General features: G+C 38.3%; 1 protein-coding gene across 1 annotated transcript in view; it reads right to left on the bottom strand.

The window, feature by feature from the left end:
- Window positions 1–10,131, bottom strand: part of LOC115212758 (STE20-related kinase adapter protein alpha) — a 50,188-nt gene extending 40,057 nt beyond the window's left edge. Inside the window, exon 1 of the mRNA XM_036503831.1 lies at window positions 10,090–10,131. Within this exon, the coding sequence (XP_036359724.1) occupies window positions 10,090–10,116 (27 nt within the window). The 5' untranslated portion in view covers window positions 10,117–10,131. The remainder of the gene's footprint in view (window positions 1–10,089) is intronic.
- Between the last annotated feature and the right edge of the window lie 10,405 nt (window positions 10,132–20,536).

Below are 20,536 nucleotides of genomic sequence, written 5' to 3'. Positions count from 1 at the left end.
GTACCACAATATTTAGTGACCTGAGGGCGGGCATATTCACATATTCCAGAGATAGAGGGATACAATTTTCGACATCAAATGGTGAACCACAGCATCGAGTTTAACTTTATAGATAATACACAACAAATAGAAAGTACTTGGGCGTGTTTAAAATGGGGTAACAAGCGACGGTGTGGTATACACTGTTCTATGATTGACTCCTATCTCTGCGAATTCATGTGGCGGCGCAGACATGAGAAAAGTGACCTTTGGGAGAAATTGCTGGAAAGCATTTGAAACTTCTCAAATGGTAATTAACCCATTCGTTACTATATATCTGACCAAAATACACCCCTGAGTTTAAATTAAATTCTGAAATAATCATGTTTCATTAAACAACTGTAATTTTTTTTTACTTATCAACATAATGTGATATTTGGAACATAATCAGAGAAATGGTTCTTAATTCTATTACATAATTTTGTCTCAAAGTGACTCTAATTACAGGTAAACTGAGCAAAATGTAAAAATATTTAAATTTTGTTTAAACATTACCATAGAAAATGAGTCATCAGCTAATATTCAATTGGGTATGCAACAAAATTTTGATACAGAAGAATTGTGCTCATCACTAGATTATCAGAAGAACAGGTGTACCATAAAGGTAAAATCAACTGAAATACTGGAATTTGTTTTTGAAGAAAACTAGAAAATTAAATACATCAACTAAATGAAATATACATGAATACACAGGAACATATATAACAATGATTTACAACAGAAATGAAAAATCAAAACTGGTCACTCACCTTACAGGCAAATTAAAATTACAGGTGAATTAAAATAAAAAGTAAATCTAAGTAAATTTGAAAAATATTTATACAATCTAATTATACATATATACAATATTCACATATTTCTATCATGGAAAGTTGTAAAACATCCCTCTCTACATACTGCAACGTTGCAGAATGCACATTGGAAAGATGTTTCAACTGGCCGTCCACTGGGAGTTTTTCTTTGTTGATGTAGACATTCATGGCACTGCCCTTTGTGACCCCTGATTTTTTTCTAATTTATGTAGATCGGCTGAACTCTGGCAGGCTTTGCTTTTCCTTCCTGCAGTTAATTTTTTTTTTGAGGAATAACCTGCTCTCAAACGTGTTACTACATCTGCTTGGAACTGCAGATGGTTGCACCACTTGCGAACCCCTCCTGATTTGGTATATAATATAAATGCATTTACAATGCTCATGTTTACTATATACCAAACCAGGTATCACCACCATTTATTACCCGGTGTACCAACTGGATAATAACTCATCATCTGGTTCAGCCGATCCACACCACCTATGTACCTATTGTAATCAAGGTTCACAAACGGGGCTGTCATTTTCATCTACACATGGTTGTGCACTGGCAGATAGAAAATTTATCTGCTTCTTATCTCTGTATGTAGTTGCTGGCAGATTTCCTTTCTGCCATTGGATTATTTCACCTCTTTTTTTATATCCAACAGCAGCCCTATTCTACTAGCAATTACTGTAGCACATGTATACATTGCCACAGCTTCTAAATCCACTGCAAGTTTGACTGAACTAAAAAATCAGTCAAATTGATATACAGCCCTGGTTATGGTTTGGAAGTGATAAATTCCAGACCACATCGTAAGGTAGGCCATGCTGACTAACATTATTGTCTCTTTTTCCCTGTATAAAAACTAAATCCACTGCAGCACCCATTATTTGCTTCACAAATTTTCTAAACTTTGATCCCCCATTTCGTGGGCTTTCCTGGTATATACTGTCGGAAGCATACCCTTCCTTTATACCCCACCATGCCCTCATCGACGGATAAGTATCTCTCAGGGTACTAAAATGTTTAATATGCATTTTGAATGCAGTCGATGAGGAGTCTTATTTTAAATAAAGGATCAAAGTTTGGTTCTCCACGAACTGGGGCACTGCTAGTGTCTCTCACATGTAAATACTGGATCAGTTTTACAAATTGTGTTCAGGTCATAATACTGGAAACATACTGATTGTCAAAAGGTTCCTGCTTGCTCCAGTAGTTTGTAATTCTGGGTAACTGTCTAATACCCATAATAATATTTATGGCAATAAATGCCCGTATTTTTTCTAGTTGTGGGAAACCACGGGCTGTCTTTTTTTCCAGCTTCTTTACATTCTGCATAACGGTTTGTTTCTGCAGTGATTGCTTCAAACAAGCATGCTGGAAAAAATAAGAAGAAAAAGTCTATTTCGCTTCCTGAGAAAGACTATGGGTAGATACTGGCTCCTCAGAAAAATTCTTAATAAAAACATTTTAAAAGTTTTTGCTCCATTCTGATGTAAAATCATCCTAGATGTCGCTGTCACTGCTTTCAGTTTCTTCAGAATCGCTGCTTTCAGTTTCAGATGCAGAAATATGCGATTCATTTACGTTCACAACGTGCTTTTGTACCTCATTCATTCTTTTAAATATATTTGTGTAGGAATTGTCAATTTCTTTCTGCATGCCCTTAGTTACAATTATTAGTGCAGCCTTTGTTTTCCTTTTATTTTCTATGCTTCTCTGCCTGTACTGCCACTGGGGTCGATAAATTAAGTACCAGTTGCTTACTGGAGTTCATCTAATTGACTGGCGCCCTCCCACAAAATTTCGGATCTTGTGCCTAGAGTAGAAAAAAAAAAATTAAATTGATTTAATCTCTGTTTGTATCTTTCAATATAACTTGCTTTGAAATTTGTTGCACACCTGCATGACTGTTATGTAATTTCAACCTCTGCCTGAATTCTATGTATACTCCCATCGAATGAATGTCATATTAGCTTTTCAAAATGTAATATCCTGTTTGTATTTTTCAATGTATCCTGCTTTGAAATTTGTTGCACACCTACACAAATGTTATATAATTTCAACCTCTGCCTGAACTCTATGTGTACTTCCATGGAATGAATGTCACATTTGCTTTTCAAAGTGTAATATCCTGCATTAAAATTGATTTAATCTTTATCCGTTTGTTTTGTTTTTCCTTTTGTTTACATTGTGTGCATGCCTTGTTATGGGTTATGTTAGGGTTAGAGCTATGGTTTCGAATTGGCATTAGATAGCATGCTAAAGTGTAAATGGCCACGTATACTGTATGCTAAAGTGACACTAAAGATTTATTGAAACAGTTTACCTATCAGAAATTAAGTCATGAAAGGGTTAACAGTGTCAACACACTTCACATTTCTATATTTCTGAGGGCAATGAAATAAAATACTAGATAAGACCTGTTGAGGCAAGTAAAATCGTTGTACCCAATGTCAGTGCAGCCTGACTGGCACCTGTACTGGTGGCACGTAAAAAGCACCATTCAATCATAGTTGATGCCAGTACCGCCTGACTGGCTCCTGTGCCGGTGGCACGTAAAAAGCACCCACTACACTCTCAGAGTGGTTGGCATTAGGAAGGGCATCCAGCTGTAGAAACTCTGCCAGATCAAGATTGGAGCCTGGTGCAGCCATCTGGTTCGCCAGCCCTCAAATTGTCCAACCCATGCCAACATGGAAAGCAGATGTTAAATGATGATGATGATGATGATGAAGTACTGGGTCAATATAGTTGACAAATTATGTCCTCCTATAAAATTTCTTGCTTTGTGCCTTTGTTAGAAATTCTTGTTAGTACTATTATATAGTGCGAGCAAGAGAAAAAATGATGCTCAGAGAATGTCTGTAGGCTTTCCCAAACTGTTAATGTGACTGTAGATGATGTCTTTTTTCAACTTCTGTAAATTAATGTCTGATGAGAAAGTGATTCCGTGTAGAGATTGCCATTCTGGAGAGAAATGATTGGATAAAATATTTGGTATAAGGTTTGAGCTGTGAGACATGTTAAAGATGATGATGTGGGCTCAGTTGGATATAGTATACAGCTTATTAATTCACAGGAATAGCAGTGGGTGTTGTTTTTTTTGGGGGGGGTTGTTTTATTTGAACAATTTGGCTGGATAAAGGGGGCTGCATCCTTGGCTTTTGCATTCCTTCTGAGATGAAAGGCAAGAGCTGTGCCTTCAAAACCGGTAAGATTGACATAGTTGATCTTGAATATGTGGATGGCTGCAGAAGGAAAAACATGGACAAGGGAATTTCATAAGACTGACAATCTGGTAAGAAAGGATTTAATTCTTCGTTTGTAAGTGAAATACAACCTACATGAGCTTCAAATCTCCCGTCGCCAGATGCTGTAATGTGGTTTGTATCCAATATAGTAGTACCACCACTATTGGGATAATGGCCTACAATACACGGTACAAGTGTGATATAATCAATTGTAATGCATGATATTACTTTAATCCAGATTTTCACTGTATGTTTTTGTTTTATTCTTATTCTAGTAAAAAAAATTTGCCATATCAATCTGAGAAAATTATAAAATGTTGTGTTTTGAATTTAAATATGCTGTTGCATTTCAACATAAAACATTTATTCTTTATTGGCCTTTCAAATCATTTGGGAATGTACTTGTAAAATTACGTAAATCCTCGAATATAATCCGCATTTTTTTCCCAAAATTTAAAGGTCAAAATCCCTAGTGCGTACTATATACGAGGTTAAAAATGAAAAATATTTTCTAAGCAATGTCTGAGTCTCTATTTGCTGTCCGGCAATGTTTATTCAGATGCATTTTGTGATGTCGGGAGCGAAAATACCTTAAGCTAAGCCTGAAAGCAATGAAGTCATAAAAGAATCATCTGTAAGTTGCAGTAAGCAACATTTATTAAAATAAAAGTATTCAGAACACAGAATAACATGTAACAAAAACAATTTGCAAACATATTTACATTCCCATATAACAATTAAGAACATCACCATTATTGTATTATGCATGTGCGGAAGTGTTTGTTCGACTAGGTGCTGCTGGCTTAATTACACACGAATTGTGCTTAATAGTTTAGCACTAAATAGTTCATCTTCATCCTGCCATTTGTAATGGCAGTTTGCATCATTACTGTGGCAAACAATAGATACTTAATTAAATGTGGGTCTTTGCTAGTCTCCAATAAAACATTTTATACATTACATGCCCATAAAATGCCTCGTAGATCTTATTCAGCTATGTTTAAACATGAAGTTATATCATATGCTGAAGAGCATGGTAATAAGGCCGCTGGAAGAAAATTTGATGTTGACGAAAGCAATGTCAGGTTATGGAGAAGAAATAAAGATGAAATTAAGCAGATACCAAAGATAAAGAAGGCAATAATAAAGGACGTTACCATATACATTTTTACAAACCAAGGACGTTATATAAACCTCCTTGACTCAAGTTAGAGAAGGGGTGCGTATTATACACAAGGTTTAGGTTTTTCAGAGGTACAGCCCCCTAGAAATCCCCTGCGTACTATACTTGAGGATTTACGGTACTGGTGTCTTACCTTGAGAAAGCTCTATGCTCTATCCGGTTTATAGCCTAAAACTGGAACTATGCACCATTTGACTAGTAAGTGATGTTTTTTGTTGTTGTTCTTTTAATCTTTAGTATAGTCATTGCCAATATTCCATAATAAATGGTTGATACTCTATTGTTTGGAGATAAGGTATGCTATTCTACTTGTTTCAGTTGACTTGATTGGATAATAGCTAATAAGGGAATCAAGCCAACAAAATAGTTGAAACAAAGGGCTTCCAAACAGTTGCTTCACTTCCTAGAAATAGCAGCCAAATCTTCCTCAAATCAAACTACCATCATTTAGAAAATGTGCTACTGAGTACGCAGTACCTATAAACAAATTGATACTATGATTTACTGATGAAGTCTAATAATTCCAGAGCTTTCCCAAAGTTATAACCCTACTATTGAAGAACAAACTTACCCACTGTCTTTATTTATTTATTGTGATGGTAGCTAGCCATATAAATTTCCATTTTTCTGTACTTTTAATCAGAAATTCTTGGTAAACTACATTAAAAATGCTAGCCTACTTAACTAACCAGGTGAAATTTTGGCGATTTGATTTTTTTGAGTGGTACAGCAATATTTCCAAGGAGAAGATACAACAAATCTATTGATCACATTTGGTTTTAAGAAGATGAATTTCCAATTCCAAAATTTAAGATAACCAGGGGTGGTAAAAAGAAAATCATATAAATAATGATTTCTACCTACTTCCTGCATTTAATATGTTGTAGTTGATCTTGCATGCATGAAGTGGATTCGATCCATCATAGCCAAATTTTAATTAACACTGCAACAGAACTTTTCCCACGGTGGAACAATAGTTTTTCTCTTACAGCAGTTTTATATTTTCCAGATGCCTTTAGCTAGGCTGAAATAATGTCTTCACCACTTGACCCTAACCTCTTCTACTTCACCAAAAGCTAGAATAGAGATAACAAGATCACCAACTAAATCTATTGTTCTCAATGATATATCTATCCTTCTGGATAGTTATAAAAGCAAGAATACGCCAAGCAAAAATCAGTTAGTCACAGTCGGTGATGACTCAACGAGTCCAGTCACATGGTGACGACTCAATGAGAACGAAGCCTGTCTGACCAGCTAAAACCTTGGTCAGAGGGAGAAATGAAGTTTACTGTCAGCAACTGTGAGACAACATCCTACGATTCTCTCTAACTCTAATTCTGTTCTCTTACAACAGCATTCTATCGCTATCTGCAGATTACTACTAATTATTTGTATATGCCAAACTATGTAAAGAAACATTCTACTGCATCTAACTTTCTTTCGCATGCTTTTGGATTTATCATAACCTGCCTGTCGAGGCATGGTATTTTTCAACGTAATGGTAAATAAATATTTCCTTAAAACTTCATGCATTGTTCATCTTTCACATCCTACAGTATGCAATTATAACAACAAATTTTTATCATTACAACTGGTGACTCTGACATTTCATAATATTGTTTACTAATCAATTTCTCCCGCTATAATTGGTGACCCTTGACTTCAACTAAAAACTTTATCGTTACAATGTAAGCAACTAGTGCTTTTTAAGCGTAATTTATTATCTAAATATGTGTTCCGTGTATAAAGCCTTCTTTTAAGTGTCTGCTTCATTTTGTTTACAGTTTAACAGGTTCAAAAGAAAACAAACAAAATACCAAGTAAAGACTTGCCAAGACTGAAAATAGTAGATGAAAAACAGGAACCCCCCCCCCTAAAAGCAGAAATGCACGAATGATTATGCTAAATGAAATATACACCACCAGAAGTTGTTGACAAACAGCAGCAGTAATTTTATTCAGCTGAATATATGTCACTGATTGGTTGAAATTACCAAAATACAACAATTTTAACATGAAATAACTTTGAAAATAGAAACTTTTCTCAACAACGCTAAAAGTAAAAGATGTTCTATATGACACATTCTACCAGTATCTGAAGTTTGAATGTATTTAGTTAAAGAAAATTAATTAATAATTTGTTTTGGCTTGGTTTCGATGGCTGGATGCCCTTCCTGACGTCAATCAGTTATGAGTGTATTGGGTGTTTTTACATGGCATGTGAATTGCAATGATTGATGCAAAAGATTACTTATTCAAACTCATGGATGATTATGAAATAAACAAAGCATTAGGTTTTACATTAGTTAAATGAATAAGTCAAGAAGTTATCAACAATTTAAATCCAGACAGTTAAGATAGTAATGTTATGAAAGAACATGAAATGTTTCTGAGAGAGTAGAAAACTAGACTCTGGATACGAAAAATCATTGCATTTATTGTAGGAGCTGTTTTAAGGAGTAAGTTATTTGCGAACTGAAACTGCGATTTGGTTTTAATCTATGGTCGAAATCATTCTTATACAGGAACAAGAATACATTATCCAACACCTGTATAATTTGAAGATCTGTAGGTAATTCTAGTAAGTTGTAAAAAAGAGCTATTGGCCCTTTCATTAGCTCAATACATCTAATCTTTGTAACATGGTTTGTTAGGATCTCGACCAATTATGTTCGCAAGTCATTTATGATTCTCACGTGGAACATCTACTTACACGTACACCAATGCCCTTCATAGAGGAAAACTGTCAAAGCTTCTTATCTCTGAGGTTTTTTGAAAAGATTGTTCGACAGAATTGTTAAAGCATTGAACTTCAAATCTCACTGAGATCAGCTTTACCTCTCATCTCTATGGCGTCAACTAAGTACCAGTTAAATAATGAAGTTGACGTAATCTACTAACCGCCTTCCCTCAAGACTTATAGCGTTATATCAAAATTTAAAAGAAATAATTTATATAACGCACAAACATCTTGATTTTTTAAAAAAGAAGGAAATGAAGAACAGTAATGTTCAAAATTACCCTTTTAAAATTTATCAATACATTCCAATTGTTTTGTTCCAAAGTAAAGAATCACTTAGAATTACGTATCCATGGGAAAAATCAGGGGGTTCGGGAAGTTCTGATTTCGATCCCACGGCGCAGTACCATCAGTGCGTGTCTTCTATTATAACATCAGATTTGTTAGTGAAAGTATGTAAATGAAAATTGTATGGAAATCTATTGAATGAGCTGTACTTGTAACCCAGAGACTTCGCCATGTTACCCATGAGTCTAACAGAACATTCTGTTAGAGTGGAATATTTAACCAATTACACTATAATATAGTAGCTAGTTCCGTTGATCAAATAACTAGAACCCCTTTTTCGCCAGGATAGACATAATTATATATAATCTCTATAAATGTGTTTACTACACATTTTTTCCTTCCTTAATGATGATACCAATGGACCACACTCATGCTCCATTGGTGGAATATAAGCATTAAAATTGTATTCTATGCTGTTTGAAAGTATTTATATAAAATTTTATCAAAAGATATCCATTTTCCTGAAAGTTATGAGGGGAAAAATCGTATCGTGTGAATTTTCCGAAAGTCCTCTCCCTAACCCTCAGTTGGTTTGTGCAAATTTGGTTTTCAGATTCGTTTACTACACATTTTTTTTACACCTATTACACTTGCTTTCTTTTTTTTTTCTATGGTGGCCGGGTGTTAAACTAGATATTAACTCATAATTATGACCCTAGTATCGATCTATTGCATTTCAATCTGTTTTAGGGTTAGTTAGGGTTAGGGATGGGAGAGGGTATTTTTTTTCTTCAGAAATGTAAATAAACCCAATCTGTTTCTTAAACGAGGGACATATTCATACGGCACAGAATGTTTTCATCTCAATAGACATCATTGATTGGTTGAAATTGCAGAAATTGAAGAAAAAACAACAAATATCTTACAAACTATATAATTTTCTCAATAAAGCCAAGAGAGAAAGATGTTTTATAAACACATTCTACCAATATACGAAGTTTAAAAGCGTTTAGTTACGTGGAAATCATTTTTAAAAACTGCCGGTCAAACCGAAAAGATCCCATTATTTTACAATATTTGATAAAAAGTTGTCAAGTAAAAGAGAAAAAATTACATAGACTCTAAGGATCTTTTCCGTTCAAATCGAAAGATCCGACTCTAATTTCTTTCAAGTAATACTATCATAATAACCACACTTTTAATGAGGGAAAACATTTTACAATATCTGAAGAAAAGCTAGATAATGAAAGATAAAAAAAAAAGTAACATATACGAGTAATTTTTTAAACAGTTACAATATCGTAAAAACCACGATTTGAATTAGGATAAATATTATTTTACCATATATGATGAAAAGCTTTTCATGAAAGGAAAAAAGTTTTAAGCCTGTTGTCATAGTAACGTAACCGGCATAGTAGTATGATGTATCTGAACTGCTATGGAGAAACTTTCGTAAATAATGCAATCTCACAAAACAGTTGAGTAATATTGACTTTGTTTCCATTATTTACTGTTTCATCTATTTACCTATATTTTCCATTGTTCCTTTTAATTGTATTATGTTAATAATATATAATTTTTTATGTAATTTGTTTTGCAAACAACGGCCACTGCCAACTGGTTGGAACTTGTAAAAGGGAAGTACAATACTTTTTTCTTGTAATCTGAAAAGATTATAGTCAATCGAAGCTCAATGTATTAAATAGCATACTTACTTGTACTGATGCTAAAAAGCAAGGTCAATCTTAAATCGTAAAATTGAGTTATTACATGGGCATGGCTACTTACACTTTCTTCTTTAAACCTGCTTGACATAGCGATTTTTTCAAGTGCATTAGGAAATCAAAACCAGTTCCTAAATTTCAATTTGATGAGAACTTATCGCGTTTTTATCAATATTGTTTGCTTGTTCCTTTTTAACAATGATATTGCTTTGCATAAGTGCTCTGGAGACAGCCTATAGAGCAGTATGTCCATACTATTTCCTTTCGGTGCTCGACGTTCGAAGTATAAATTTCAGCTTTTATCTGTACTTGATCATGGTGGATAAAACAAAACAAAACAACAACAAATACGAAGTTTCAAATTGTTTAGTTAACTAGGAAAATCTGGCTTTCAAAAGGAAAAGATCCGAATTCTTTTTATGATTTTTTGTGGAGGTGTGTGTGTGTGTGGGGGGGGGTCTGTGAGTTTGGAGAAGGGAAGAGAGGAGAAAAGGAAAAATAAAAAAATAAATAGGCACAGGAGTGGCTGTGTGGCAAGTAGCTTGCTAACCAACCACATGGTTCCGGGTTCAGTCCCACTGCGTGGCATCTTGGGCAAGTGTCTTCTACTATAGCCTCGGGCTGACCAAAGCCTTGTTAGTGGATTTGGTAGACGGAAACTGAAAGAAGCCCGTTGTATATATGTATATATATATATATATATATATGTATGTGTGTGTATCTGTGTTTGTCCCCCTAGCATTGCTTGACAACCGATGCTGGTGTGTTTATGTCCTCCGTAAATTAGCGGTTTGGCAAAAGAGACCGATAGAATAAGTACTGGGCTTACAAAGAATAAGTCATGGGGTCGAGTTGCTCGACTAAAGGCGGTGCTCCAGCATGGCCGCAGTCAAATGACTGAAACAAGTAAAAGAGTAAAAGAGTATATATATGACCAGAGCAGCGCTTCTATATAAATTTTTCTTGAGAACATTTCTTAGTGGTAAGACCATAGCGGATCTATTTCTAGCATAAGGGTGTCCACATAGTGGTTTCCCTCTAATATATATATATATATATGATCAGAGCAGTGCTTCTATATATATATATGTGTGTGTGTAACAACAACAATAGATTTACTGATCCTTTTCAAGTGGTGATTTGATTTATTTTGCAGATCGACAGACATTTGTTTTTAGACGAGTCTGTCGCTAGTCGAGCAGACCAATAACCAACCCGTTTTTTTCAGGTTTTCTGTAAAATAGCCTGTAGTTTCTTTTAGATGGAATTTTTATAACGAGATTTATGTATCGAGGGGGAACGTAGCTGCTGTTTCTAGCATGTTGGATGAGTACACACACACACATATGTATATATATATATATAAGTCGTACTTATCCAGTAATAAATTAATGTATGCAAGAACGAAGCTTATTATCATAATATATTAATATTTGTTTCATATCAAAGGACTGCAGGTACTACTTAAGAAGAATGGTGCCGGTGCGTGCACTCGCGCTAGTTACTCGTGACTAGTCGATCCTACAACGACTACCTAGCAAAGTAAATAAAACACAAAATAAATATTTTTTTTACACAAAGTAAATACTTTTTGGATCTTTTCCTTTTGAACGGCAAACAATTTCTAGTTATCTAAACACTTTAAAACTTCGTATACTGGTAGAATGTGTCAAAATAAAACAATAATACTTTCTGTAAGATATTTACAAACCTTTTTGCTGGCCTTTGCAGCAACCTCAGCGTATCCTTTTAGGACATTTTTCATTTGTTCGATGGCATTGTCGCGCGAAACCAAACCCATGGATGATGTACTTGGTATTGTCGGTTCAAAAACAGCGGCCGTAAAAGTTTTCTCCGCAGACAGCAACATGGGTAGTTGCAAGAAAAATATAATAGTATACACGAAATTCATTTTAGGAATTTGTTTGTTGTGGATCTTGCAATCTCTCAAGTCCTTTCAGTGAAAGCCCAACTTCTCTCATAGTAATTAATAGCTTGTTTAACAATATTGGTTCAAAATCTGGCTGTCTGCCTTGAAGCAGACCTTTCCGTTGCCACTGCCTGATATTTATGATTGATCTTTCTAAATATTTTATTTCTCAACTTACTCAAGATCTTCTGTTGTTTATAAATGGGAGAGGGATAGATAAAGATAGAGAGTAAGAGAAAGCGAGGGAGAGTCCGAGAGAAAAGAAAAGTAAGAGAGTGGGAAAGTGAGAGAGAAAGGAGAGAGAAACAAAGACGGAGAATCATCATCATCATCGTTTAACGTCCGTTTTCCGTGCTAGCACGGGTTGGACAGTGTGACCGGGGTCTGGGAAGCCAGGAGGCTGCACCAGGCTCCAGTCTGATCTGGCAGTGTTTCTACAGGTGGATGACCTTCCTAACGCCAACCACTCTGTGAGTGTAGTGGGTGCTTTTTTCGTGCCGCCGGCACAGAAGCAAGTCAAGGCGGCGCTGCAATCGGCCACATTCGGATGGTGCTTTTTACGTGCTGAAAGGAAGCAACAGAAAGTAACAACCACACTCTTACCCGCGCGTAGAGCGGGTCACCTTCAGCTAGTCTTCTTCTTCTATATATAAAACTGAAATGCGTTTTTACCACTTGGTTCGCTTTCAATGCCACTACGTCCCGTCCGATTCGCTCCAAAATTTACAGGGACATGTAGAATGAGGTGACGATGCCCGTGGGCTACCTTAGAAATCCCTAGCTTAAACGGTGTGGTTGCTAGGGGCCATCTTCCTCACTCACGCTATTTCCTCCTTTCACCCTCTCACTCCCCTTCATTTGACAATTCCACTCCCGTTATTTAATGTAAAGTCTTCCTCAAATCACTCTCGCTATTTCCTCTCTTCCAAGAACATTTTCACTCACTCTATCTCTTAGCTTCCCATACATTTTACTCATGTATCTGTCTGCGTTCATAGACAGAAACAAATATTCCATCGCCATCGCATTCTATTGTCTACCTGTCAACACACACACACACACACACACACACACACACACACACACACACACACACACACACACACACACACATATATATACATATATCTAATATTATATTTTTATTTTTATGTTTTTGTTTTTTGTTTTTTACTGTTTCATTTGCCTATTAGTGGTTTTATCTCTAATTTAATTTCTACAGCGTGCACACACACACACACACCACACACACACACACACACACACACACACACCTATATGTGGCCCCAGTAGACCCGAATGAAATCGGGTTTTCTTCATCAAAATGTGAAAAGGTGTCTAGAATTATCATCGTCACAACTTATGTATATGTCTTCCTCACTCACTCACTCTTTTTCCTAATGATAATTATCATCGCCACCACCACCAACACACAATCATGACAATCTTTCTCTTAAAAAAAATCATGTTTACATTGCAAAATATTTCATTTTCCCGTCCTCCGAATGGCGAGACTTGCTGACACACATGATGAAAGTCCCTAAAACTTGAGAAGTACACAACCAATTTCATTCAAATTTTACACATGCCTTACTTAGGGTATAAGGAGTGTGTTGAGCTGGGCTCTGGGCGCCATAGGGCTCTCTGTCCACGGCTACGAGACCACAGTGAGCGCTATGGCGACCAGAGCTCAGCTCGGCTCGGCTCGGCTCGGCTCGGCAGAAAAATTATAATTACACAGAGAACTATAGCTTGAAGGTAGTATATAAAAAAAGAACCCTCCCTCAGTTGTTGGCAGTATCACCTACTCCGCATTGCAACAAGATGTGTCTTCGTCAAAGCAATTGCTCGCCCAAAGCAAATTAGATAAAATTTGAGATACGTGGAACGTCAAAGCTGCTAACAAAATCAGGACAGTCAAAATTTTCGCTAAGGGCTGTTTAACCCTAACGAGGTGGCGTGGTGAACGCTGGAGAAAGAAAGCTTTGTTAAGAGACAGACGGGAATGCATGAACGAAAAGAAAAAGAATTACATTTAGAAATAGATCTATAATTATTGAGAACAGAATTTCTGTTAGAAATAGAGAACTATAAATATTGAATTATGCATAAAGCGCTGACTTACATTCGGGGCTTCCAATTTCTCTGTAAAATATAAGATAGTCGCAAAATCATCGCACATGTCACCATCGATTACAAATGCCGGTGGAAGATAAACGTTCCAGAGGACATTCTTGTTCTTTCGTTCGTACAAGGATCGTATTATGTTTCGGCTTAAAATAAATTATAGATACAAATATAATGTATAGAAATATATAAAAACCAGAATAGAAAATAAACGTCTTAGGCATATAAAATGAGATAACATGAGATATCAAGGTGTTATAAACTTGAAACTTACTAGAATATCATAGATTATATATATCAAGTCATCCAGTCAGTTCTGTCCAATGTTACCTGTTTTTTAGATTTTAATAAAATTTAATAGTATTTGCAAATGTCTAATTCAATTAAAAATTATTTTTATGCATTTGTGTACATTTAAACTAATTCAATATTGTTTTACAAAATAATAGACTGTGGCCACAAAGTCTGCGTACATGGGAATTAACACATACTTTTAAAACAAAACAATTTTATTTAATTATAATGTTAATAAATAATATTTTCAAAGTGATTTCCATCATTTTCAATGCATAACTTGATGCGCCTTGCAAAATTCAGGTGAACTTGATTAAATAAGTCTACATTGCCATCAATTTAAGCACACTGACTGGTAATGCGTTCTCTCATGTGTTTTAAATCTGTAATCTTTATTGAGTAAACTTGCTCTTTCAACATACCCCAGAAAAAGAAATCAAGGAGAGAAAGGTCTGGTGAACGAGGGGACCATTCCATATGACCCCTTCTTCCAATCTAGTGAGGAGGAAAAGTGTCATTAAATCAATCTCTAACAGTTGTGGCAAAATGGGTAGGGGCCCTATCCTGCTGAAACCAATTCGGAAGGCCCTCGCCTAGGCGCTCAATTTAAGATATTAATTTGTCTCTCAATATATTTGCATAAGTCTCATCCGTTACATGTTCAATGAAGAAGGGTCCTAGAACATGAACTTTCCAAAAACCACACCACACCATCACCTTTTTGCTGTCTTGCTGTTTGGATAGATCCATCCAATGTGGATTACCTCGAGACCAGTATAGAAGATTCTGTCTGTTGACCTCACCATTTACATAAAACGTAGCTTTGTCACTGAACAACACAAAGTTTTTCGTAAAATTGATATTTTCATCCAATTTATCTGAAAACCATTCGCACGTCTACATTCGTCTATCAGGATCGTCTTCATTTAAGTGATGCAATATCTGTAGGTTGTATCGATGAAACTTTTCCTCAACCAGCATTTTGTGGATGGTTGGTTTTGGAACACCTAACACCGTAGATGTCCGACGAAGTGATTTTTGGGGGCTAGCTAGCAGAAACTTTAGCCTCGACAGCCTCTTTAGTTTCATCTGAAGTCTTTGGTCGCCCGGAACGGGGTTTATCCGAAACACTGCCTGTTTCTTTAAATTTCTTGATCAATTTCCTGACGGCAGTAAAATAAATAGGTTGCCTACAAGGGGGTGGAAGATTAAATTCTTCCGCAATTTTGCGATAAGACCATCCCTCTCGTCCACTTAATAATACTAACTCGATTCTTTCTTCTTTAGACAGAGCCATCATTCGATCATCTGTAGAAAAAATAACAAATAAATTTAGAAAAGTAAAGTATTTTTTTTATTTAATTTAAACAAAAGTAAAAAAGGAAAATTATTATTTCTTATATTTATTTGTTTATGTTATGATTTTATTCCATAAACCCAGACTTCGTGGACACCCTAAAATTGCTTTGATTAAAACCCTTTCAACATGGAAGTATCCAAGGAGCATTTAAGGCACATATAATTCTTTATGAGTACAATAAAAGTAACTCTGCTGCCGAAGTGACTCGAAACATACACTCAGTTTATGGCAAAGTGCTCGAACGAAAGAACTTGCAGGAGATCGTCTGCAAAATTGAAGATGAATATCGAACAGGATGTCCAGTTGAGTTTGACAAGCTCCTTGAGGCATTACTTGAAGAAAATCCGTCATTATCAGTTGAAGAATTGGCAATAAAGCTTACTTCAAACCATACAACAGTTCATCGTCATCTTCAACAACGTGGAAAGATTCCTAAACTTGGAAAATAGGTGCCTTATGTATTGTCCGAAAGCAACCGCAAATCCCGAGTTGGCATCTGCTCTTCTCTCCATTCTCACAAACTCATTTCACCCTTTTTCGATAGACTTGTGATGAAAAATGGATTTTCTATCGAAATATTAGACGTCGTAAACAGTGGCTTGGTAAAAGGGAAAATTCTCAACCACAACCGAGAAGGGAACTTCATGGGAAAAAGGTGACTTACCCTACCCTCCATATTCACCAGATATTACTCCTTCGGATTTCCACTTATTCAGGTCTCTGCAGAATAGTCTTAATGGTGCAAATTTCAATTCCTTAGATGACGTAAAAAGATACCTTGATGAATTATTTGCCTTGAAACCACCCCAATTCTGGGAAGAGGGTATTTTTAAGGTAAAGGTAAGATGGAGACGTATTGTGCAACGAAATGGTTCAGATTTGGTTCATTAAAAATGTAATGGCAAGTATTTAGTGACCATGTACTTTCCTTTAAAAATCAGAACGAACTTTCCGGACAACCCAATATAAACATAATGAAATACGAATATAAACATGAAAAATAAAAACGTAAATTGAAAGAGGCGATTAAAATTTTTTCCTAACCTGCAGCCGTTTGTTGTACGAAGTATTCGAAATTTAGCCCTCCTTCCTCAGGGTTCCTTTCTCGAGGTAAAATACAGCAGAAAGCAGTAAGGCACTACATGATAATATTTCTTTATTACCCACAAGGTGCTAACGAAGAGGGGGACAACACATCATGATTTGGGGTCATGAGACACGGATGAAATTTACATATAAATGATCTTTAAAAATATTACATGAAATCGAAGACAAAATCGAGGAAATTCGAATGATACACAAATTTTTACAGCACAACATAAAAACGACACATGAAGTGGGAACACCAGGATTGCCGACCCCACGAGCCCTGTTTTTCCCACCGAAACTCAGCAGCCAACTTACAGCGTGTTCATGTGGCCCCTTTCACTCGCAGCAATCGTGCCACACGTTTCCATCTTTTGTCAAACTCACACGCAGACAGACACCTTTTTTCTATCTCCACCTTTCTTTTTAGGTGGAACCTGAAAAAGGTCACCAAGGCGGAGCCAGAGATCATGGTGCCTGTCTTTACAACTTTCATTCTAGTCTTCCATATACACTCTTTCGCTACTGCTACTGTACTGAGAAAGCAATGCTTATCTTCACTTGTCAAAAAGCTAGGCGAGTCAATTTTTATAATTGTCTCAGCCGATAGCTGTACTCTTCTTCCGTCTGACAACAGGTGTTCCGCATATACCCACACGTCCGAAACTTCCGGACACTGAACAATAGCGTGCGAGACTGTTTCCAGATCCCGCTCGCATCTTGGACAGTTCGATGGTCCACTCCAACCATGCCTTCTGAGTTTATCCCGAACGAGTAAAGCTCCTCTGAAACATTGCCAGGTCAAAGACTTCTGGAAGTTATCCAATGTCTTCGGCCCGAACGTCCTTCGGAACAGGCTGTCTAACTGATTTCGATCGAGGCCCAAGGTCCTTCCTAAGGCATCGTCATTTCCGGCCTCTACCAACCTGCTATAGAAAGCTGCGGTGGTACCAAAGCCGCCGGCATTGCCCGACTTGCGGAAGTGGCAGAGTGCCTTATGGCACTCCGAATACCACATGCTCGATCTAAGTCTACGACGATACCAGGTTTCTCTGCCACCGAAACTGGCAAAGCTGGGGAACATCTGCCTCGCAAGCGGGGACCACACCCGTTCACCATCCAGGTAGAGCCAAAGATGCCTTAACCTCAGCGCATATCTGCGCATCAACAGCCAAGGCATCCCTAAGCCACCCTTTAACGGTTTCTGACAGCAAATAGAACGTCTTACAAGAGGAGTGGTTCCCTTCCACAAAAAGTGGAAGATCTGCCTCTCCAACTTGCTTAACCACGAATCCGGACAAGGGACGACGGTCAGGCGGTAGGTGATGACCGATGCTAAAAACTCATTGGCCACCTCCGCCCTCCCTTTCAAGGATAGTCACCGTCCGGACCAAGTCCCGACCGCGTGAGCCACCTTGCTCGTCACTTCAGACCAGTTCTTTTCTATCTGGAGATCTGGACCAAACCAGATCCCTAGCAGCTTAACCGGGCCCTCCGTCCAGCATCCCACGATGCTATTCGAAGGCATCGACTTGCCCCTCCAGGTGCCGAGTTGCAAGCCGACCGATTTTTCCCGGTTAATCTTTGCTCCTGTCGCCGTCTCGTAAGCCTTGATGGCATCTCCCACATTACGTAGGAGTTCCACCTCGGTCACGATGATGGTGATGTCGTCCGCATACGATGCCACAGATCCTCCATCTCCTGGATTCATCGGGATGGCGCTCAGCTTTCGCAGTAATGGCTCGAGAGCCATCACATACAAAATCGGGGAGAGCGGACACCCTTGACGAACAGACCGTCTGATGCGGAACGGCTTCGAAAAGAAGCCATTCACCCGAACGATCGAGTCGATGTTATTGTACAATTGTATGATCCACATGAGGAAGCCAACACCCAGACCGAACTGCGCCAGCACGGACACCACGTACCGATGGTTCACCCTATCAAACGCTTTACTCTGGTCTAAATGGACCAGTGCCCCACCTTTGCCAGAGTCATTCCCAAACCTCTCTATGGTGTAGCGTACTAGGTGAAGATTGTCCTGGATGATTCTTCCGGGGACCGCACAGGTTTGTGCCTCACCGATCAGACCACCCGCGACACGCGTCAACCTTTTCGCTAGCACCTTGGCCAAAATCTTCACGTCTGTATTTAGCAGAGTGATGGGCCGAAAGTTGTCTATGCTGTCCCCCTTGCTCGGGTCCTTTCTGATCAGCGTCACCACTCCCCGACGTACAGATCTGGGAATGAACCCATTCTGCCGCCAGTTCGCGAAAACGCCGGCCTGCACGTTCCCGAACAAGTCTGGCATTCTTTTATATAGCTCGTAAGGTAAACCATCAATTCCCGGCGCCTTACCTTCACCGCAGTCGACCAAGGCCTCAGCTATCTCCTCAGGCGAGATCGACGCTTCACAGCTCTCCGCGTCCTGCCCCGAGAGGCGCGGCAACCCGGCGAGGATGTCCGTAAGGTCCACCCTCTCCTCCGGCCCCCCATCGCCCCCGAAAAGCCGAGCGAAGTGCTCCTGAAACGTCCGACACATCTCCTCTGGTTCGGTAATCACATCGCCTTGCCCGTTCGTCACAGACTTAATTGTGGAATCGTTTCCACGTCGAGCCTCCACAACTCGTGCCCATCCGGCAGCCTTAATACCCTCTCACCCCATTGCGCGGATTCTAGCTCTGACGATACAACCCATATGTTTGGCTTCGAGGTGCTGGTTTAACTCCAGTCTCTTCAGCCTAACTTGGGCTCCATCGCCAGATCTCATGGCCTCCTCTAAGGCCTTAACTAGCCCCATCTCTTTCCTACGCCCACTAGTTACTAGACCTATGCTGTATCTAACGGACTCGTACTTGATGGCTCTTTTGAGGGCGTACCAACATTTGTTATTAATAATGGAACCGGTTAACGCCCTCTGCACTAATAACTCAATCCGGTTTCTGTACTCCTCAATAGCAAAAAGGGACTTATTGAGTTTCCAATAACCGAATCCCTTACTACATAACTTATCTAGGTTCAGTCCGCCAGTGACCATCTTGTGGTCGCTGTAACTGACCAGGTGAAACTGTGGACACTTAACTAATCCTTTATCTATTTTTCTAATAAAAATTCTGTCTATGTAGGACCTGACAGACCCGTCGCTATTTAACCACGTCCACTGTGGAGCGTTCGGGAATTCAAGTCTGTAGGGATCTACCAGCTGAAAGCGACTCAGTAGATCCCGGAAGCCAGGGTTTGGTTTTCTATCTTTTGAGCCAACGCCATCGACGCGCGCATCGACTATGACGTTAAAGTCCCCTAGCATGACTATGGATTTTGACGTGCCAAGAAACTTCTCCAGGTCTCGATAAAAATCAGTCTGACTCGAATTAGGTGCGTATACTGCTACCAGCCTGATTTCTTTACCACAACTGAACGTCAGATCTAAGACGACCAGCCTACCTTCTGAATCAGAAAAAAATCAACTTTTTCTCTGAGACTATCTTTTTTAAGCAGGACCAACACCCCACTCCCACCCACCCCCGCCGGCCAGGAGAAATAAATTTCTCGTAGCCATCCAGGAGCGGGAGTAGATCTCTTGGCCCTTCGATTCGTGTCTCAGTAGCTACAAGTACATCTAAATTCTGCGACCTGACATCATTTAGTAAACGGCCTTGTTTCCAGTTCGATGTCAGGCCGCGCACATTTATACAGCCAACGTGAACAGCCATA

The sequence above is a fragment of the Octopus sinensis genome, linkage group LG6 (assembly GCF_006345805.1).
Source record: "Octopus sinensis linkage group LG6, ASM634580v1, whole genome shotgun sequence".
Taxonomy (NCBI): domain Eukaryota; kingdom Metazoa; phylum Mollusca; class Cephalopoda; order Octopoda; family Octopodidae; genus Octopus; species Octopus sinensis.
Note: the sequence above shows the minus strand (reverse complement) of the source record. Positions and strands in the feature narration are given on the sequence as shown.